This window comes from Lissotriton helveticus, chromosome 11, assembly GCF_964261635.1.
Source record: "Lissotriton helveticus chromosome 11, aLisHel1.1, whole genome shotgun sequence".
NCBI lineage: Eukaryota > Metazoa > Chordata > Amphibia > Caudata > Salamandridae > Lissotriton > Lissotriton helveticus.
Genome location: NC_136072.1, coordinates 681,801,698 through 681,824,598, shown reverse-complemented (window position 1 = coordinate 681,824,598; position 22,901 = coordinate 681,801,698). Strand labels below are relative to the sequence as shown.

At 45.3% G+C, this 22,901-nt stretch overlaps 1 protein-coding gene across 1 annotated transcript in view; it reads left to right on the top strand.

Annotated features, from left to right (window-relative positions):
* Nucleotides 1–22,901, top strand: part of SLC4A5 (solute carrier family 4 member 5) — a 659,349-nt gene that overhangs the window by 286,761 nt on the left and 349,687 nt on the right. Inside the window, 2 exon segments of the mRNA XM_078665747.1 lie at nt 18,039–18,132; nt 20,009–20,183. Of these exon segments, the coding sequence (XP_078521873.1) occupies nt 18,039–18,132; nt 20,009–20,183 (269 nt within the window).

The following is a 22,901-nucleotide window of genomic DNA, read 5'->3' as shown; positions in this document are numbered from 1 at the left end:
TTTATTCGCTAGGGCATGCTGTAATAGTAGTGTGTTTACTGTTCAGAGCTAGTAGCATTAGTAGTATTTACTACTCGGGGCTAACAGTATTATTCAGCGTGTTTATTGCTGAGTACTATCGGTATTTACATTATAGTTAGTGTTCATAGGTTGCCATGTTAGCAGGTTGTTTACTACTCACTTCCGGCGGTATTTCCAGTGTCACAGTATTTATTTCCTGCTCAGTGAAGCCAGTATTATCATCGTTTACTGCTGAAGGCTATAATAGTATTAGTAGTGTGTTTATTGCTAGGTACTAGCAGTATTTGCATTGTGATTCATGTTCATTAAATCAATATTTGGACCGGGGGCTTATTTCACCAATTCCCTAATTTTAATAGAAATTGATTTTATATTATTTGGGCTGGCTGAAAAATTGCTTTATTAAATTCATTATGTTAATAATACGTCGTGAGAGCATGTTCAGCTAGATTCTTACATCCTTTGTCTGAAATATTTTAGCAAAAAAATATTAGACCGTTTTCTTAGATTTATTTATCAGAATTGCTGACCTTTGACTTAGAGACCTACACCAACTTAACAAAAGTTGTGTAATAGTGCAAATAATCACTGAAATTGCAAAACGTTTCATGTAGTTGTGCAGAGTAACAAATAAACTTTGATGGACATATTGCAGAACTCTTGCCTAATGTACACAGTTGTATCTGCCCCTTGTTCAACAAGGGGGGCATGCCTAATGAATATGAATACAATATTTATTATCGGCAGATGAAGAAATGGTGTTCAGTCAACTCATTGAGTACATCTAACTTCAAGTCTGTTTCATAGAGTGATGTATTCATTGGTTTGTTTCTTTAAAGTTACGTTTTCATAGGCTATGTGGGGCAAATAAATCAAAATAAAAAGGGATTCAATTTGAAAGCCTAACAGGACCGCCCCTCTCGCACTGAAAGTATTAGTCCATTGCGTAGATACTAAGAGCAGTTCTAAGTAGCAATGGCCTCTGTGAAAGTGATGTTCGTTTTGTACCTAAATTGTTTTCTTGATTGGTTGTTGGCCTTACCACAAAACAGCGAACTCTGCTGGCAGTGAGTAAAATTGTTACTTATTTTCTCATGGTAGAAATTGAAATCCATAATTTGGCAATCGTTATTTTCTGTTGTGAGAGTGGGGAAAGTTAATCCTGCCCCTTAGGACCACATTTCCAGTGTCAACGTTCTCAGACCAGGTCTCACAGATTGTTACTTTCTTACAGCCATTATTAGTTGGAGAGTTTAACACTAGAGTTTCTGTAATCACTTGTGGGACACCCCCGCGCCGCACGGCCACCAGCTGCTGCGTGTGCCCCCTCGCTGTGCCTAGCTGCCTCGCCGACGGCCTCGCGGCCGCTCTGCTTCTCCCCGTGTGTTGGATTGTCAGTTTCCTTCTGTTTTGACCGTCACTTGTGCTTGTTTTTAATTTTCAGGTTTTCTGTTTTTCTGTTTTGACCGCCATTTGTGCTTGCATTTTTGTTCAGGTTTTGTGTTTCTCCGCCTCTTGTGCTCGTTTTTGACCCTCGATTCCTGCCTCCTTTCCCGCCTTCCTCGCCGCGCTCCCTCCCCGCTTCCCGCCACCGCCATCAGCCCCGCCCCTTTCTCTTCTGTACCCTCCCCGCTCCCGCCTCCCAGCTGCTCCGCCCACCCGCGCACTTGGCCTTAAATGGCGACCGTGCGACGCAGGTGAGTGTGACCCACTTGTGGGACACCCCCGCGCCGCACGGCCACCAGCTGCTGCGTGTGCCCCCTCGCTGTGCCTAGCTGCCTCGCCGACGGCCTCGCGGCCGCTCTGCTTCTCCCCGTGTGTTAGATTGTCAGTTTCCTTCTGTTTTGACCGTCACTTGTGCTTGTTTTTAATTTTCAGGTTTTCTGTTTTTCTGTTTTGACCGCCATTTGTGCTTGCATTTTTGTTCAGGTTTTGTGTTTCTCCGCCTCTTGTGCTCGTTTTTGACCCTCGATTCCTGCCTCCTTTCCCGCCTTCCTCGCCGCGCTCCCTCCCCGCTTCCCGCCACCGCCATCAGCCCCGCCCCTTTCTCTTCTGTACCCTCCCCGCTCCCGCCTCCCAGCTGCTCCGCCCACCAGCGCACTTCGCCTTAAATGGCGACCGTGCGAACGCGCAGCGGTCACGCGCAGCGGGCGCGCCGATTGTGCGCCGAAGGCGCGCCAAAGGTAAGCCCGTCCGCGACCGGATCGCGACCAGGGCCAGGACCCCAGAGGGCTACAAGATCGTCCGGAGGGACCGCAACGCCAACCAGATGGGAGGAGGCATCGCCATCATCCACAGGAACACCATCCGTCTCACGACCAGCACCGACAACACCCTGACCAGCGCCGAACACCTGCATTTCCAGATCCACACCAACCCGAACACCACCCTCAGAGGCACCCTGATCTACCGACCCCCTGGACCACGCACACAATTCAGCGAGGACATCGCCGACTTCGTCAGCCCGCATGCCCTCCCCTCCGCTGACTACATCCTCCTGGGAGACCTCAACTTCCATCTGGAAAACAACAACGACCGCAACACCAGCACCCTGCTCGACAACCTCGCCAACCTGGGACACAAGCAACTGGTGTCCACCCCCACCCACCGCGCCGGACACACACTCGACGCAGTCTTCTCTTCCAGCACAGACATCGGCTTCAGCCACGCCACAGAGCTTCAATGGACGGACCACAGCTGCGTCCACTTCACCTTCAAGAGAACGACGACCCACCAACACCAGCAACAGGCCGCCCGCAGAAGCTGGAACAAGATCACAGCAGACCAGCTCGCCACCTCCCTGAGCCAGCACCCTCCTGCCAGCTCAGCGGACCCCAGCCAGGCCGCCGACAACCTCACGAAGTGGATCAGCATCTGCGCGGACGAGCTCGCCCCACTGAGGACCCCGTCTAGCAGACCCGGCAGCAAGAAGGCCCCATGGTTCACCGACGAACTCAAGAGCTCCAAGAAGAACTGCCGAGCCCTCGAGAAAGTCTGGAAAAGGGAACCGACACCGGACAACAGGACCTCCTTCAAACTCGCCACCCGGAAACACCACCAGCTGATCCACGCCGCCAAGAAAACAGCATTCAAGGACCGGTTGGACAACAACGCACACAACTGCAAGGAACTCTTCAACATCGTGGAAGAGCTTTCCAACCCCAGCGCAGGAAACAACGACATCACCCCATCGCAAGACCTCTGCAACTCCCTCGCTTCATACTTCCACAACAAGATCGCGGACATACACAACAGCTTCAACAACCAACCAACGCACACCATGACCGAACAACCACCCCCCACCACCACCCTCCACGCCTGGACCCCGATCAGCACCGAAGACACCATCCGCACGATGAACTCCATCCACTCCGGATCACCGACCGACCCCTGCCCTCACCACGTCTTCAACAAGGCCGACGCTGTCATCGCACCCCACCTGCGAGACATCATCAACACATCCTTCGACACCACCATCTTCCCGGAGAGCTGGAAGCACGCCGAACTCAGCGCTCTACTCAAGAAACCAACAGCGGACCCCACCGACCTCAAGAATTACCGCCCCATCTCGCTCCTCCCGTTTCCAGCCAAAGTCATCGAGAAGACCGTCAACAAGCAGATGGCCGCCTTCCTCGAGACGAACGGATCCCTCGACCCCTCACAGTCCGGCTTCCGAGCCAATCACAGCACCGAGACCGCCCTCATCGCCGCCACCGATGACATCCGAGCCCTGATGGACAATGGAGAAACAGCGGCCCTCATCCTCCTAGACCTCTCCGCGGCTTTCGACACGGTCTGCCACCGCACCCTAGTGCAGCGCCTCAACAACGCCGGAATCCAGGGGAAGGCACTGGAATGGATCATCTCCTTCCTCGACGGAAGAACACAGAGAGTCCGCCTACCACCGTACAAGTCAGAGGCCACCGAAGTCATCTGCGGCGTCCCCCAAGGATCCTCTCTGAGCCCAACCCTCTTCAACGTCTACATGAGCCCCCTCGCGGCCATCGTACGCAAACACAACCTCAGCATAATCTCCTACGCCGACGACACCCAGCTGATCCTCTCCCTGACCAACGACCCCGCCGCCGCCAGAGCCAACCTGCACGAAGGGATGAAAGAGGTAGCCGAGTGGATGACGACCAGCCGCCTGAAACTGAACTCGGACAAGACGGAGGTCCTCATCCTGGGCTCCTCACCCTCCGCCTGGGACGACTCCTGGTGGCCTCCCGCCCTGGGCACCGCACCCAAACCGACAGACCATGCACGCAACCTGGGCGTCATCCTGGACTCCTCCCTCTCCATGACCAGGCAAGTCAACAACGTCTCCTCGGCGTGCTTCAACATCCTACGCATGCTACGGAAGATCTTCTGGTGGATCCCCACCGAGACCAGGAAGACCGTCACCCAGGCCCTCGTCACCAGCCGACTGGACTACGGCAACACCCTCTACGCCGGCACCACCGCCAAGCTCCAGAAGAGACTCCAGCGGATCCAGAACGCCTCAGCCAGACTCATCCTCGACATCCCACGAACCAGCCACATCTCCGGACATCTGAGAGACCTTCACTGGCTCCCCGTCAACAAAAGAATCACCTTCCGCCTCCTCACCCACGCACACAAAGCCCTACACGACCAAGGCCCGAGCTACCTCAACAGCCGAGTCAACTTCTACGCTCCCAAACGCCACCTCCGATCAGCCAACCACGCCCTCGCCGCCGTCCCCGCATCCGAAGAACGACTACAGGAGGAAGGTCCTTCTCCTACCTGGCCGCCAAGACCTGGAACTCCCTCCCGACCGACCTGCGCCTGACCCAAGACCACCTCTCCTTCAGGAAGAAGCTGAAGACCTGGCTGTTCGAGCAGTAGCGGCACCCCCCCCCCCCCCCAGCGCCTTGAGACCCTACGGGTATGTAGCGCGCTTTATAAGTGTCACTGATTGATTGATTAATCATAAAGCTGAGGCTAGACATGGTTGGGACCCGGGCTCCTGTCTACAAGTTGTGTTTGATGGCCAAATGTGCACGAAGGAGTCTGTCTGAAGTACTGTCATGCACTGGTAATGTTAGTATTCAATTATAATATTCAGCATTCTTTGTTCGGTAAATACAGATCATAAAAGACAAGTACACATAAATACCAATATTATCATTAAAAACATTGTGCAACAGTGACAATGCTATAAATTGAATTGAAGTAATGGTAGTAGTTTGGCTCACTGGTTAGAGGCGGCAGACCCGGAAGCAGGAGTCGGCCCGGGACCAGGGTTCAATTCCCGACGCGGCAGGGTCATGGACCAGAGTCAGCGGACTCGATAATTCTCGCCTCGGTGCCTACTCTAACCAGGGGTCCCACTCGGCAACTCTGGGCATTAGCTTGCCTAATCTCCACAACGGCCCCATCAACACTGGGGATGCCTGGCTTCACCTTGGGGACTCCCAGTAGGGACCATCCCACAGGGAAAGCCAGGACGGGTTCCCCAGCGGTATACCGCGCCAGGATACTCCGGTAGTAATTGAGCGCGTTACAAAACAGCTTATAACATATAACATAACATAACAGTTTGAGCACGACTTGTAGAAGTTCTTGGTTTGGCAGTACTATCTCTAATAGAGGAACTAGTAACACCAGTAGTAATAATGATGAAGCTACTCCTAATGGTAATACTAGTGGCAGCAGTAGTACTTTACTCTTACTAACTAAGTTAGGGATGCAAGCTTTAGCAAAAGTAGTTACGGTGTGGTTGATAGTGGTGTTTCAGAACTTTTGAATTAACTCTTCAGGTTTAAGACAAAAGGGAGTAGATAAAATGGACTGACTGTGTTTGGAGCAGATTAATTTTTGTTCATTTAGAATTGTTCTTAATTTATTCAACAACTGTAATTAAGATAACATTTCGGTCAGCAGTCTGCAACCCTGTTGTGGAAAGTATACAGAGACCTCCCAATCGAAAAGTGTCCTTCATTTTGGGTAGAAACCCAAAGAAAAAAGAAGAGCAATAAAGAAATAGAAACGCAAGATAGAAGGGTAAAATGCAACGTTGTGATATCTTGAGAATTGTAAGTGAATCCGGTTTACCTACGGAATCTTGTCCGTCTCTGACCTTAGTGGCCTGTCTGAAACTATGGGCATTCTGTATATTAAGGTGATAGTGTCTAGGAGGGGAAAAAAAGAGAGTGTACCCAGCCAATCCAGGCTCAGTATTCTATGCAGATTTTGGGGAAGGGGGCGTGACATACCAATCAAGAATTGTGGGCTTCGTCCTCCTTTTGGGGAATTGGATTAAGACTCCCCTGTGCAAAACACATCTTTTTTTTAGGTTGAGGCTACCGTCGCACTGCGTAAGCAGTGGGCGGAGCCGAAATTTTATGTGCGTAGTATGGGGGCCTGAACACGCCCCTCTTCTCCATTGGCTGGCCTCGTAAATGCTGGCCAGCCATTGGAGGAGAGGAGCGTCACTCAGTTCAGGGCCCGCCTTGACGCGATTCGGGGGCGTTTCAGGGTCTTTTTTTAAGTCCCGCCCTCTCCTCTTCCCATTGGCATGAAATTTTACCTTCCAGCCAATGGGAAGGGGAGAGCACGTAAAGTCAAGTCAAGTCAAGTCATAGGATTTATATAGCGCACTACATACCCAGAGGGTTTCAAGGCGCTTAGGGAGGGGAGGAGGATTATTTGTCAAATATCCACGTTTTAAGCTGCTTTCTGAACGCTAGGTGATTCTGGGTGAGGCGAAGGTAAGCGGGGAGTGAGTTCCATGTTTTGGCAGCCAGGTAAGAGAAGGATCTGCCTCCCATGGTGGTCTTGTTGATGCGAGGTACAGTGGCGAAGGCCTGGCTGGAAGAGCGAAGTTGGCGGGAGGGGGAGTAGAAGGACAGTCGAGAGTTGAGGCAATCTGGTCCGATGTCGTAGAGTGATTTGTGTGCGTGGGTGAGCAGTCGGAAAGTAATCCTCTTATTGACGGGTAGCCAGTGGAGATCTTTAAGGTGACCAGAGATGTGTTCGTTGCGTGGGATGTCTAATATGAGCCTGGCTGAGGCGTTTTGGATTCGTTGTAGTTTCTTCTGGAGTTTAGCGGTGGTACCTGCGTAGAGGGTGTTTCCGTAGTCCAGTCGGCTCGTGACCAGAGAAAACACGTCCCCAATCCCAAAATGACCTTGTTTTATTGGCTACTTAATTGACTATCTTTTTCCCACCGCCGGTGCAGAGCTCCACCTTCGCAGTCACCCGCTGTTCACGCCAGGACGGCTGGAGCTTCCACGTCACATCAAGGCCCTCAGATGCCTACACATCCTCCTGCCTGCCGAAAATAGACTGTGGGGTCCCCGCGTCCCCTCTCTCCCTGCTGTTCACTAGTGCAGAAGGTTTGTTTATCTGAAGTGGCCCTTTGACCTTTAGTAGATTGGACCGGTTTTGACGAATAAAACATATTCTTATGCTAGTGAAACCCTTAACAGCTCTTTTAAACGTGCCCCAAGAAATTACTTAATTCGGGAATGAAACGCTCCAAAACGCAATGCAGTGTGGGTGTTTTGGGGTGTATGACAGGCCCAGCGCTTTTTGCCCTGAATGTGCTCTTCTATCAGAAATGGAAGGTTCCTGGAAGGCAGACTTCAGCTGTTCGTTGCCGTCCCGGCATATGTCAGTAATCGCCAATAATTTGCAGTCGCTGACATGCTCTTTGAAAGGCTGCTAGATTCAGTGAGCATGAGGGCAAGGCGCCCGTGGGCTGCTCGCATCGCATTTACTGCGAGAACGGGACTTGATGGGCAGGCCCCTGCCTCGCATGCTGCGGAGTGTTGAGAGCTCGCGCCCTGAGGCGAGGATGGAGAACCGCCCCCTAAGGACACGTCATCGCGGCTTTAGTCATGAAGATGTGGGACAATGTGAGGAGTTTTATTTCCAGTCTCTGTTCGCACAAAGCTACAGTGGAAATAGCATTGAAAACAATGGGCCACGCTATTAATAAAAACATAAAAAAGAGAAACTGCTTTCAAACTTATTCTTTTGTCAAATAACTGTTTTTCTTGTATTGTTTTTTAAATAGAATGACTATTGGATTCACCGTGGTAATATATCAGAAAAAAAAACTATTTTTGAAAAGATAAAGCCATTATAAGATTGTGCAATCCTTTGGTTTTTAGTTTTCATGTATGCAAGCAAGCAATGAATAACGAGTGACGGCCTTGAACTAATTCTTTCTTCCTCAAATAGTTTAATGCATTTTAAACTAAAGCTAAATACAGTGGTGGCTGTCATTGCGCTCCAATTCATGCGTACAGTGCCTAAAGCATCCGAGAGGCCTGTGGGCCTTCTGTTTTGTGACGGGTCCTTTCTGTTGCAAGTTACTTTTTACACCAAACAAACACAACATTTCCCCTCTGTGACCAACTATCTTATATTATTTGGGTCCATAATTGACTACTTATGAATTCATCACTTATTAACCACTCCTGTATACCACAGAACAAACATATTTATATATTACTTGTTTATTTTAACACTCAGTAATGGAAATAGTTTTACAATACATCATAACAATGTCCATAAAATCAACAATAGTCATTGTACACAAACAATCAGAATATTGCACGTTCAATTGGTCGTTTCATATTGCAGCAAAAGTTCATTGAAACATTGCTGCAAAGATCCATGTGCAAGCTGAAAGCCTCTGGTTCAAATCCCAGGGGTCCCACTCAGCCTCTTATTCTTCGAAGGTTGAGTAAATGAGTACTATTGGGTTGTGTAATAATGCCTGTTGTCAACCCCTTTGGAAGATTAAGTTGGATGGCGTGCAATATAAGTGTAGTTATTTTTAGTTTTAGATTTGTTGCTTGCTGTTTATATGTGTGCCGTTATTATATCTATTTGCCTCTGAATATGTGTGTTTTTAGTCTACTACAGAATTTGGTGAGATTTGTTTCAATCTAGATGACGTCTCTGGAGGCATTTCATATGCTGGCTTCCTCTCTCCCTTTGCTCTTGTCATTGATATCTACATCTTGTGTTGTGATAATGAATGGAATTTGTGAATGGACAGTATAATGTGGTTAGCTAGGAGGGTGAATTTGGATCATTATTTTTATGTGTGCTTTGTCCTCTGCACCCTGGCTGTGCTTGCTTCCCTGCCCCCTGGCTGTGCTTGCTTCCCTGCCCCCTGGCTGTGCTTGCTTCCCTGCCCCCTGGCTGTGCTTGCTTCCCTGCCCCCTGGCTGTGCTTGCTTCCCTGCCCCCTGGCTGCGCTTGGTTCCCTGCCCCCTCACTGCGCTTGCTTCCCTGCCCCCTCACTGCGCTTGCTTCCCTGCCCCCTCGCTGTGCTTGCTCTCCTGGATGTGTGTGTGGATCTGGGTGGGTGTGTGTGTGGCTCTGGGTGGGTGTGGGTGGCTCTGGGTGGGTGTGTGTGGCTCTGGGTGGGTGTGTGTGGCTCTGGGTGTGTGTGTGTGGCTCTGGGTGTGTGTATGTGTGTGTGGCTCTGGGTGTGTGTGTGGCTCTGGGTGTGTGTGGCTCTGGGTGTGTGTGTGTGTGGCTCTGGGTGTGTGTGTGTGGCTCTTGGTGTGTGTGTGTGGCTCTGTGTGTGTGTGTGTGGGGGGGGGGCTCTGGGTGTGTGTGTGTGTGTGTGTGACTCTGGGTGTGTGTGGCTTTGGGTGTGTGTGTGTGTGTTTGGCTCTGGGTGTGTGTGTGGCTCTCGGTGTGTGTGGCTCTGGGTGTGTGTGGCTCTGGGTGTGTGTGGCTGGCTGTGTGTGTGTGGCTTCGGGTGTCTGTGGCTCTGGGTGTGTGTGTGTGTGGTAGTAATTGCTGTCTGCTGAGCTCGTCCAGTAGGGTACAATAGGTCTCACATTTGCGAGAGATTAAGCTATTGGCAATGTAACCATTTATTTTTCTGTTTTCAAAACCAACACATAAATAAATTTTTTGTCATTTACAATGCCAATAGCTCTAACTTTTGCAAAGGCGAAACCGTTGCATTGTAAATGCTTGTTTCATGTGGTCTGGAGTTGTGAGACACTGCAGCCATATTGGCTGATAATCTCGTCTTGCCTGGGCCGTGTCTTGTCCTGGAGCCTCCAGTTCGACCCCAGGCTGTTCTTGCTCCATAGTACAGAGGAGATTGGCAGGAACCGCTACAAACAACACTTGCTGTTTCTGGGCCTCACAGTTGCGAAGCGAGACATCGCCCAAACGTGGAATGCGACCTCCCCACCAGCAGGAGGTGGGTGGAAAACGGCAGAGATTGCAGTCTACCAGGCAAGGGGCTACCCGCAGAAGCACAGGAAGATTTGATCCTGCTGGGCGACATATCAGGGTATAGACTTACCCACTCTGCCACTCCCTGACCCTCCATAAATTCATCTTGTACATTTACCTAATTGCTAAAATATCTAAGATGAGTAATTCAGTCATCAATACATATACACTTAGTCATTTGGATTTAAGAGAATTTTGTGATGATCTGTGCTATATTTCAGTTGTTGGGCCAGCTGTATGGCTGGCTAAATTGATGATGTTTTTTCTAAAAACGTGGTACTTTTTCCCTTGTGCTGTATTTATAATGTATGCTTTGGGCACTGCCCACCCTATACCATGGAAACGTAATACATTTTGTTGTGAAAAAAAAGTGCTCATGTGGAAGGTTGAGGTCACAAGATCAGAGAATGCTGGCCCATGAAGTTGGGAAAACTACTATAGTGAAGGGACTCTTGCTAGTTTAGAATGGCCGGGAAAGCAAGCAACTAAAAAAGAAGGTGCTTTGCCTCTGAGGGAATAGGTAAAAAAGGGGGAAGGGCAGAAGAGAGGAGGGACAATTCAGAAGTCATATTCGGGAATATTGTCAGTGGTGTAAAGCAGGCAGCACATTGTAAGACAATTTAAACATGGTGAGGAAACTCAGGGTTTAAAGCACTAATTTGTCATGCACCAAAGGAGAGCAACTAAATTGGCTGCACTGGACTGCATGAAAAACACGGCGCAGACTGGTATCTACTAAGATTGGCCTGCTACTGCTGTCACCCCCAGCACATGTGCAATGTGTCACTTGTTTTAGCACTAAAGACATATCTCCTTGTTTGCATCTGCTTCAAGTAGACATTAATTTTTGATGCAAAAAATCTATGGGTGTTTGCACTGATCTGCCCCAGAAACTCCTCCTTGAGGCAAGTGATGCAAAGCAATGTAAAGTATCCCAAAGCACCTTTACAATACAGACCACCTTTTGTGCTGGATAGTAATTACCAGGTGTTGCTTCATGCCAGCTCAAAGCTTTAGTAAATCTGTGCCTCTGTGTCTTAGGATCTTGCTGAGTAACCCTAGTAGGGAGGGGGGCGGGTCAGCATTATGTATCACTGCGTCATTATGTACCAAAACAGTGATAAGGCAATTCTTTCCTTTGGAGAAGTACATTTCAATAGATAATGGAAGGCAAATAATGCATGGAATAAATGTTGTTTCAATGTCTTTCTCAAAAATCCACCATTAATATCAGTGCTACTTGCTCCTCCCTATAAGTTCTAATTTGTTCAATGAAGTAAAACTGGCGAAAGTGTCATTACTGTTCCCTAAAAGCTGTGTGTAAAAGCATACCATTAACTCACTGGACGTTCATGATACTTGTTCTTTATTAGTATTTTGAGCATATCACAGGCAGGATTTCCTATTCGACTGGGAACTTTACCACTTGCATCAACAGTCAAAAGATGGTCAACAAGGCCTGTTGAGGGAGCAGATTTATGTCAATACTCTCTAGGAGGTCAATAAATAATTATCCACTCCTTGTTGCTATGCCAGAATGTGTTATATATCCGGAAATTATATCTACATCCGCTCTTTCTGAAACATAAAATCATATTGTGCAATGAAGCTTAAGCCTTCTGCATGAGAATAGTCAATAAGAAAATCTTTTTGGCTGTAAGGCTTCTATTTATGCAGCTTGGAAGAGCAGGATATGAGCCTGGAAAATATTGTCCATCTTTTTAAACAATATTCTGAACGTGAACTCATAGCTGTATAGGTGTGTTGAACTTATCCTTGAAGCTCTTACTTGACCTTATTAAAAGACTGCCTAAGATTTGTGATAGATTTAGTATATAAAAGTGTTGAATCTAAAAAATCCTTCTTTTTACCTATGCTGTAGCAGTTTATATTATAAGCCTGATCAAGAGTTTGGACGTACGACTGCCGGAACGCGGCGGCCGTCAATAGACCACAGTGCTGGAGGCTGTGGAGACGTTGCGGCGGTTGTGATTCATTTTCCATATGGATTGATGCCTGTGTGAACATTTCGACTGCATATGTGTCAGATGCACACATATGCATGATACATGTGGAAAAATACCATCTACCTATTGCCGGAGTCCAGCTCATCTGTGGGCATTCCAGGCAATGGGTATATGGCACAAAAAGGACTCACCTGTACATCAATACAAACAAGGTCATAATGCTCGGGGTGAAGATACTGCTGTGAAGGGGGCCTGAAGAAAGAGATCCACATTAAACTTTGATGAGAAGAACAGGAAAGGGGTGGGTATGCACCCCAAAATCTTAGAGTCTGCCAACTGGAAGCTGGCGGTCCCACCACTGCGGTCGGGCTCGTCAGAAAGTCAACTCGTAATACAGAAGGCGGTTAAACTCCTCTGTACAACCCTATGACTGCTCCTTTTCTCCAACCTGGTGATCTGGGCCGTGCTGGAGGTGTTGATGGTTCAGCCATGGTCTTTGCAATAGCAATCTGCCCATCTCTTTATTTAAAAGGTTTTATATAGCGCTGCTGGACCCAAGAGTATCAGAGCGCTTTACAAGGTAGGTAAACATATTAACATACAATATACAATTGACATAGTGCAGAAAAATGTACAAAAGATAAAACATTGCGTTAAATGAGTGACGGGGCAAGGAAACAAAGGGATAATTAAAGGGACAATGGGAGTTGAAATTAGAGAGAGAGAAGGGGGTGTAGAGAAGGAGAGTGAGAATATGGAAAGAGGGAGAGGGGTTGGGTAAAAGTATCTATCGGAGCAGAGAGGTAATGAGCAGGTTCAGAGTCAGTAACATTAAGAACCCCAATATTTGTTGAGGAGACGTACTTTGAGTCTTTTTTTGAAGAGAGGGTAAGAGGGGTTGCAGCGAAGGTCTTTGGGGAGAGAATTCCAAATCGTAGGAGCATTACCAGAGAATGCACGTGATTGGGTCTTTTTACATTTTAGTCTAGGAGGGATAAGGACAAGGGAGTTAGTGCTCCTCGGGGACCTGGAGCACCCTGCTTTTTGTAATTTGCTTGAAAGGTAAGAGGGGGTGTTTTGGTGAAGAGCTTTGTGCGTGATACAAGCAATCTTGTAGGTGGATCGTCCTTCAATTGGAAGCCAGTTTAGGTTTTTGAGGACAGGAGAGATGTGGTCAAATCTTTTACAGTCAGAAATAAGTCTGGCAGCAAGGTTGAGAACAGATTTAATCGGTGCTAGGTGGACTTTAGGGGTGCCAGCAAGAGTAGCGTTACCATAGTCAATCCCGACACAGAAAAGAGATTGGACAACGATTTTGAAATCATCAGCTGGAATAAAAGGTTAAATTTTTGGGAGGTGGTGAAGGGTGAAAAGAGCCCTTTTGGCTGCATTTTTAATGTGGGGGATGAGATTAAGATTCTGATTGATGCTGATGCCTAGGGATTTGACAGAATTAGAGGTGGAGAGGGAGCAATTAAGTGCTTTGATATCATTGATCCAGAGTTGAATGGGGAGGGAATTGTTTTTGGGAGTGAAAAGGATGATTTTGGGTTTTTTAGGATTAAGTTTGAGATGATTAAGATGGAACCAGGTTTGGACTTTAATCAGAGTATCATTGAGGTAAAGGATGTCATTGTGGGATTTGATCTTGTAGTATAGTTGAGTATCGCCAGCATAGAGGTGGTAACTGATTTTGGCTTGTTTGAGAATGAGGGTGAGTGGTTCCATGAAAAGATTGAATAGGGTTGGGGAGAGGATAGACCCTTGGGGGACACCGAGTGAGACAGGATGAGGTTTGGTGAGGCAATGACTGAGCTTAATTTGTTGTGATCTATTTTGGAGGAACGAGGAGAACCATTTGAGTACAGTGCCTTCAAATCCAAAGCAATCCTTGAGGGTGTTAAGAAGGGTGGGATGATGGACAGTATCGAATGCAGCCGAGAGATCAAGGAGGATTAGTAGTGAGGATTCACCTTTGTCTAAAGAGCGATGAATGTCATCCGTAATATTGAGTATAGCAGTTTCGGTACTGCATCCCTTTCTAAAACCAGATTGGAAAACGTCAAGGAGATTGAAGGAGAAGATATGGTTATCTAATTGAGATAGGACACATTTTTCAAGGGCTTTAGAGAGGAAGGGAAGGTTAGAGATAGGGCATAGAATCTTAAGGTCATTAATGTAAATGTAAATGTATTTCGATTTATATAGCGCACAAATCACCCAGGGGTCTCAAGGCGCTTGCTTAGGGAACCCGTCCTGGTATTCCCCTGTGAGATACCCCGGCAGGGTATCCACAAGGTGAAAGCCAGGCATCCCGCCGCGAGGGGCCGTAGTGGAAATTAAGCAAGCTATTGCCCAGAGTCGCAGAGTGTGACCCCGTGAGTCGAGTAGGCACCGGAGCGAGAATTGTCGAGTCCGTGGAATTTTGAGCCCAAGACCCGCCGAGGCAGGGAATCGAACCCTGGTCCACGGCCGATCTCAGCTTCCGGGTCTGCTGCCTCTAACCACTGAGCCACGCTTCTCCACAGGGTCAGCAAAGTACTTTTTAAGAATGGGGGAGATTTGACCTAGCTGAAGGGAGGCAGGAACACAGCCAGTGGAAAGTGAGGAGTTGATGATATCGGTCCATATTGGGGCAATGATATATTTGAGTTCTTGAACTAAATGGGTGGGAAGAGGATCTTTGGAGTGTGAGGATTGTTTGAGTTTAGAAATGATGTTGATGATAGTGGTTTCTGATACTGGACTAAATTCGCTCAATGAAGCCTTGTTTTTAGAAAGGTGACCCGTCCGGGATGAGTCAAGATGTGGGAGAGCAGGGAGGGGTTGAGAGGGGTCGAGATGTGGGGGAGACAAAAGTGAATTAGGAATGTTAGGGAGGGTGTGTTGGTTGAAGGGAGGTTGGAGAGAGAGAGGGGGAAGAGAAGGATAGTTCAATGTTGTTGACTTTATTCGTAAAGAAGTTGGCAATTTCTTCACATCTTTCCACAGAGGCTGCTAATTTGGGCGGGCCAGTGGAAGTTTCTTTTTTAACGATGTTAAAGAGTTCTCTGAGGCGGTTTCTAGCCTGGTCAAGTTGTGACCGGAGAAAGGAGGCCTTTTCGTTGATGATATGTTTTTTGTAATGGGCTCTAGTAGTTCTCAGGAGAGCCAGGTTATCAGAGGTGGAATGACTCCTCCAAGCACGTTCTGATTGTCGGAGGGCCCATCTTTCATTATTGAGTTCGGCATTGAACCAGGACTTGGGAGGGATGCTTTTTTGTTTTTTGAGTTTGATTAGGTCGAGGGCTTCAAGAATAGAATTATTGTAATGGTCAGTAAGGTCGTTGGTGCTATGAGAGGGAAGGGGGAGAAGTAAGCAAGTTTTAATTGTGGATTCCAATTCGCCAGGTGGAATACGGTGTAGGTTGCGAGTAGGTTTCATAGGTAAAGTGCTAATAGGGGTGGGGCGAGTAATGGGGCTATTCATGGTGAAGAGGATAAGATGGTGATCAGACCAGTCTACAGGAAGTATATAAGAGAGAGGCCAGATCCTTGCTCGTCAAAATAGCATCGAGGGTGGCACCTTTGGTGTGAGTAGGGGCATGGCAGAGTTGGGTCAGGTCAGTGATGGTTAAGGCTTCTTTAAATAGGATGATAGCAGGGTCATCATTTTTGTTCCAGTGGATGTTGTAATCACCAAGGAAGAGATTCTTGGAGTGGGAGAGCGATGCTTGAATAATAAGATCAGTCATCTCTTCAGTAAAGGAGAGACAATTTCCATGGGGGGGTGGTAAATAGTGTGCAGCCGAGTGGTGGGAAAGCCAGGAAAAGTGAGGTCGGCACAAAGGTATTCAAAGGATGAGGGGTCTTGGAGCTGGACAAGTGAGATGTCAAGTTCATCTTTAAAGATTAGGGCAAGGCCTCCTCTTATTTGATCGATTCTATCTTTCTTAATGGTGGTTGTACCGCGGAACTAGCGGGTGGTCAATCCCGACCACGGGTAAGGTGGTTCACAGACTGCCAAACTCGTAAAAAGGCCCTATGTGTTTTATGCACTTTTGGGCCACTAAATGGGCCTGGATTCAATTAAAACCATTCTTAACATGCTCAAGATTATCCTATAGTTTTAGTACCGAGTTCTGGTTCTATTCTATAACTCATCAAATCGAAGGTTTTTAAATGTTTATTCAGATTTTTATCTTCTGTAACTCCAACGTATACTGTGCACTGTAATGTAAGAAGGTGTTTTTACTGTTTTGATCATTTTTATGTCATATTTGGCTGTGCTCAATAAAAATATTTGATTTGGTTTGATATGATTTGATTTCCTGACTATTAAAATAAAAAATGTTCTGTATTGCTCTGCTGACATTACACATTTTCAAAAACAAGTCATAATGCACTCAATTCTGCTTGAGTGTTTTTCTCTGCCAATTCAGTTATGGGGCATAATGATCTATTTTAAAGTGTACCATTTTGTTTTCATTTCTAAGTGGCGTTCTTGTAAGAAACCACTCCACTTACACTCAAATGCTCGATTGACGTCTTCACTTGGGTGTCTTTACTTGGACTTGTTCTAATTGAACTAAGCATTAGAGCAATCCTGGGTTCATTTCGAGGAACCCTATCTTGTTGGTTTTAGCTATAACCATACAACATATGAAAAAAGATACATTTTATTTTGGTGAAAGAGTCTTTCACCACATACAAAAACCAACAGAATCTGTATCAGCAGATCTTAAACCATGAGGATCATAGACAAACTGGAGGGATTCAAGAAATGTACCATGATTTAGAGATTGGTCAGAGTAGCCACACTTATCATCATTGGGCAAGGTGTCAAAGAAGTACAAAACATGTTTACTTTCTATTGATTCATTCTGCATCTTTTATCTTAACCTTCTTATTTTGTGTCTTCAACTTATTGACCTTTTCTAAAATACCAGCAAATGGACCTGTAGAACATCTAGCAGTGCATTGTTCAGTCTCCATTTTATTCGGAACAGTAAGCTCTTTATTCGTTATCAATTTTTTATTCCTTTTTCATGGGTTTTATGACTTCTTCATTTATCTAATCCATTTTTACATATGACTCAAATGAAGAAAAAACAAGGAGAAATGAAAACATTTTTCCTCGTTGCGCTTCCCCACGCCTCCCCTGGGGAGGTTAGCATTCAGATGCATTTCCAGGTTTAGGATTTCTCATACATCTGGAAATGTGTCAGATTCCATGGGTGTTGCATGGGAACACCTACAGCAACACCCATAGAATGCCCCTTTAATGCAAAGTGTTGCATGTAAAGGGACAATATTTACAAGGACACAAAAAGACACACCGGCGACACAAGGGGATTGTAAATAAGCCCAGAGGCTACTTGGAAAGAGATGCAGGTCAGAAAAACACTAACGCCCTGCATTCTATAAATTCCTGCTAAAACATGATGTTGTAGTTCTTTGATTGTTCACTACTGATATACATTCCTCAAAGCAATTAAAACGCTATCAGTGAATGTGTTAAATGCTTCTCTCTGGTTTATATTTGATAAAAATGTTAGCCCATGATGAAAAGTTGCCACTAAGAAAAGTCTGGCATTTTTCTTATTATACATGTGATATGAAACTGTTTATCTTACGTGTCTGTTTTAAATCTCTTTAGCTGCAACTAGTCTATAAAAAGTTTTACTGACAAACCTCCTGCATACAATTTCATTGTATGGTTGCATGGGGGATATATGGCATACTCATCAGAAACATACAGAAGTATTTTACAATTTCTTTTTCAGAAAATCGAATTTTTCTGTAAATGAAGCAGGACAAATGAATGGGTCAGCTGGAGGTGGCGGGGGGAGTGGAGGTGGAGGAAGTGAAGATAATGAGATGCCAGCAGCTCATGAGATCGGCGAAGAACTGACATACACGGGAAGGTAAGGGAATATCCTAAACAACAATAAACCAACTGCAATTGTAGATGAGACCCATTTGAAATGATGCAAGAAGCCACAATATGCAACTGCATAGTACAACAAGAGATTTTGGGCCTGATTTATATGTTGATGGAGAGAGAACTCCCCGCCAACATAGTGGAGAGAGCCGGACCTTAAGTTTGGCTACAGCAGTGACTACTCCGTCACTATAATAGCCAAACGTCTCCATCGGTCCGATGGATTAAGGGCCGTCATATAATTGGCTATATGCCCACCCACTTAATTAGAATGGGTGGACTATAGCTGGTTTTTTTTATTGTCCATCACTCCAGGCAAATCCTGCCAGTGAGGGACAGTAAAAAAGAAATGTTGCCCCCTCACCATGGGAAATAACTCCCATGGCGAAGGGGGCATTATCTATTTTTTTTCTTTTTATTGTCCTTTTGGGACATTAATATGATCATAAATGTCTATGTGTAACATGTTGCCGTTGATATGCGTGATAAGGTTAAAAGATTGTTTCAAGTTGCTCTGTACTGAACAACTAATTACTCACTGACCCACAAATCAATGAGGTCACACAAGGTGGCAGCAATTCCACCACACTTTGGGCGTAATCTCAGAGTTTTTCCAAGATTGTGGTGGAAGGTGCCTCCTGATGAAACACAGGGCCATTGTCAAAAATGTTAAATATTGCTTACCTTTCTCCACCATAGTAGAATAGGTGTTTCCTCTGTCACACTTTTAGATGACTTTGCCATTGTAAAGAGTCAAAATGAGTTATTTTGATTGCATGTGGTGCATCACTACGAAGGTGTGACCACAAGAATTAGATGTATATGGTGCGTGTGGCAAAACTGTTTTATAAGGCAGCATGACACTCTGCAGGACTTGAAAGTGTGTTAGAATTATGGACCCTCTACCAGCTTCTCAAAATTATCCAAGATCCAGGTTTTAGGGGAAATTAATAATGGGCGAGATACATGTTTCCGGGAATGCATCTGGGAAGGTCATTCCAAAGTGGATTTCATTCTTGGGGCCAGGAGTTCTCCATTCTGGTAAATTCCACACAGAGGGAATAATATCCATTTGCAAATACTTATTTTTGGATATTTTTCTCTATGTTGAAAATATTTCTCTCCATGGAGGAATGCCTTCCCCTACACTCCCTCCAAATCTGGGGTGATCCATTCCCCTATTAGGCCCCCTCACCCTCCAGAGTAAAAATCCAACTCTTTTTAGTTTGGGAGGAGGACTGCAAGTAGCTTATGAATGATGAATAACATACTTGTTTGTGGGCATTCACAAACTTTGAAGGCTAGCCATGTATTGGAGCACCCACTTTCCTAACTCTTGAGCGGAGGTTCTAGGTGAGGAGAACTCAACACTCATGGCAGGGATCTTCACACATGTAAATGGTCTTATGCCCACCAGGAATCCCTTTGTGAATTTCTGGAAAGTGTCAAAGATGTAAATTCAGTTGTCAACTTATGTTTGCAAATGAATTTACCTTTGTGAATATGGCCCAAATTCTCTTGTGTTAATCATCTTTGAATGTGAAGCATATAGGTATTGGATTATATCTAAAATAAAGATCTATGTTCTTATAGATTATTACATTTGATCCTTTCTTTTTATACAATACAACCTATACAAAGTGAAAACATATTTTGCTTGTCTTATAAAACAATCTGTAGTGGGACAACTCAAATCTAAAGGCAATCTGTGTTCATAATCCATAGAAAGCTAAATTTGGTCATGATTGTTTATATTTTTATGAACTTTTTTTCTTCCATACAACAAAACAAAGAATGTAGAGTATTTAAGTGTGAACAAGCCAATTAATTTCAAAACATTTATTTCCTGTCTAATTTAGGTTCTGTGGTGGCCTCTATTTAGATATCAAGAGGAAACTTCCCTGGATTCCAAGTGATTTTTATGAAGCATTTCATATCCAGTCTATTTCAGCAATTCTCTTTATTTATCTTGGATGCATTACAAATGCAATTACATTTGGAGGATTGCTCGGCGATGCAACAGATAACTACCAGGTATGACCCTCTTTGGCTTGCTTTGCTTTATATACTCCAATTGATATATTTATGAACACTTAGTACAACTTTCATTTTAAAATGTGGTTAGGATTAAAGTCCATCATTTTAGCATTCTCTCTTGGCTAATTGTAAATGTAAAGTAAGTAGTTTTTATCATCTATATCAAAATATGTCACAACAAACTTAACATACGGTCTTGCCCATCCACTGATGTCCAACCCCATTTTTTTAAAGTCTCTCCTTATCCAGTAGAGATCCTGACCCTCTCTAAGGTTACAATTACTGTCCCTTACAATATCAGAACCTTTTGCTTGGGATAACCTCTAAGAACATTTTAGGTAAACTTTGTGCACCCCTATATTCCTTTGTCTTTTAAATACAAGTGTCATTCTTAACTTTTACAACTTTTCTCTTATAAATTTAGCATTCATAATTTCTGTCTGCAAAATTCCTTTTGTGATAATTAGATGTCAAATTAACCTTGTATAGTGGTCATTTTCTGGCTCTGGATAACATGAATGTCACAACTCAAGCACTATTTCACACATGTTTCTACTGCAAAATCAATTGTTAACAACTTTTTTCTTCCTTTGGGAGCCAAAAGCCAACCTCGAGGCTGTTCATTTGTGGGGGGGCTGAGAACTCAGGGCTATGATTTTGTGGGCAATCTGTGCCACTTCCAAAGACTGCAATTTTAGAGTTTAAAAAAACATCATTGGGTGAGTAGTTTGGCCCTTTTTCTGGAGGTCCCCATTGGGGCCATTATGAACCTGTCTGAGCCGGGCATATTTATGTGAGCTGATGCCAAGTTTCAACAGTACATCACAAGAAAGTGCAAATATATGTTTTATGTAAGACTGCCTTGCTGAGTCAAACATACCCCACAGCCTGACTTTGCACTGGAGCAATAAGGACACAATGTTATTTCTGAGGTGCTTGCCAGGAGGCTGCCATACCTTTTACACAACTAGACCAGAGACCTTGGCATCTATCAGCTGTGCGGGTAGGTATGTTACCTTTACCATGCATTGTTTACAACCAGAGCACCTTTGCCATGCAGGGAAATACCAGGCAAGCCCCTTGTGGGCACTTTACAATGCAGTAATTTACCCCGCAGGGAAGTTATTTATTTTTTAAATGGCATTCTATAAACACACACGCAAATACACACACATATATATTTTACACAGTGGTAGATATAGTTAGGTCATAGTTTTCAAAGGAAGAGCCTAAGAGGATTTTGTTTGCTAATAATTTTTATATTTCATGACTCTTCACTAAACTTTCCAAAAACAAAGGTCAACCACCCCAGCTCCTTCCTGGAGAGTTTCGGGGTGATTCATCAAGTGGGGCTGACAAAAAGAAGGGAACTCAAGATGTCTTTATCCCAATGCGATTTCCCATAGGAATTTCCAATTTTGGGAAAAGATAGAAAGAAATATTTGGAAGGAATTACACAGGATTTGACAGAAAGCTAGATCGTTACTCAAAAAGTGTGCTTTTTGTGATTTGATGTAAATTGGTTCATCCATTTTCAAGAAATTAGGTTAAAATCGAATGATATCTCAATGGTTGTTCTCATGGAGTTCCGTGGTACTACTGTGGTACCACAATTCTAAACAAAATACAGCATTTTCATTGGGTCAGAGGGCTATTTTTTGTTGTTGGTCCCGCAGGATGGGGGATGTGAAGGAAAATGTTGCAGCTGTAATTAAAAGACTCAGGGACTGACTCCCCAAGGCCTGATTTTTGATTAAAAATAGCATATACAGGGGAAAGGTAGGGGTACTTTCACCCCGTGGCACATCTGGGAGGACCCAGAAAGACCATGCCAAAGACCAAAATGTAAAATACATTTGTTTGTCATGCAATGAGTACATTGGTACTACAGCAGGATAAAGCCTGGATGCTACCTAAAGACAAATGCAAGCTTCACAAACTGTAGTGTGCATGGTCTTTTGATACCAGCGATTGAGCATTGGGGATCACAGGAGTACAGCAGTGCCCAAAAATATTTTTCAAAAAGAAAGATGTGGGGTAGGGTGTGTGGGGTATTGGTTGCCTGTGGGGAGTTGGCCACAGGGCCTGGTTGCAGACAAGACCGATCAGCCTATTCCATACGGTGCCAGACGATGGCCGTTTCTGGCTGGAGATTGGCTGCCCATGGAGTGTTGGGTACAGGCCCAGTAGCCAACTTCACAACATGCACAGCCAGTGCCATGTGCAGTTAGGGGTTGACAGTCCATGTGGTTGGATGCATGGGTCAGAGGATATGTGTGGGGGAGGGTTGACTTCCCACAGAGGGTTCAGTACAGGACCTACCTATTTATATATTAAACTAAGTATATTAGCCAAAGAGATGCTGTTTCTCTGCACTGAATCAGCACAGCTCTTCGTGATACAGCCCAGATAGCATATTATACATCCAATGCATGGAAGGGGTTAGGGACACACACTATGAATATATATATATATTTGTTTTCCAGCTATTGTTAGGGATAGTCACAACAGGTAGCTGATCCCAACTTCTTTCAGGGATGGACACCAAAGACAGAGTTAACCGTCAGATCCAAGGGAGGGCTGAAAAATGTTAAGGACAACTACACTATGTCATCATCTACCTTCATGCAAGAAATGTACACAGGATGCACAGGTAGCCATCGCATGCCAGAGATGGTCAATACTTTCTAGCAATCACCAAAATGTGAGAACTAG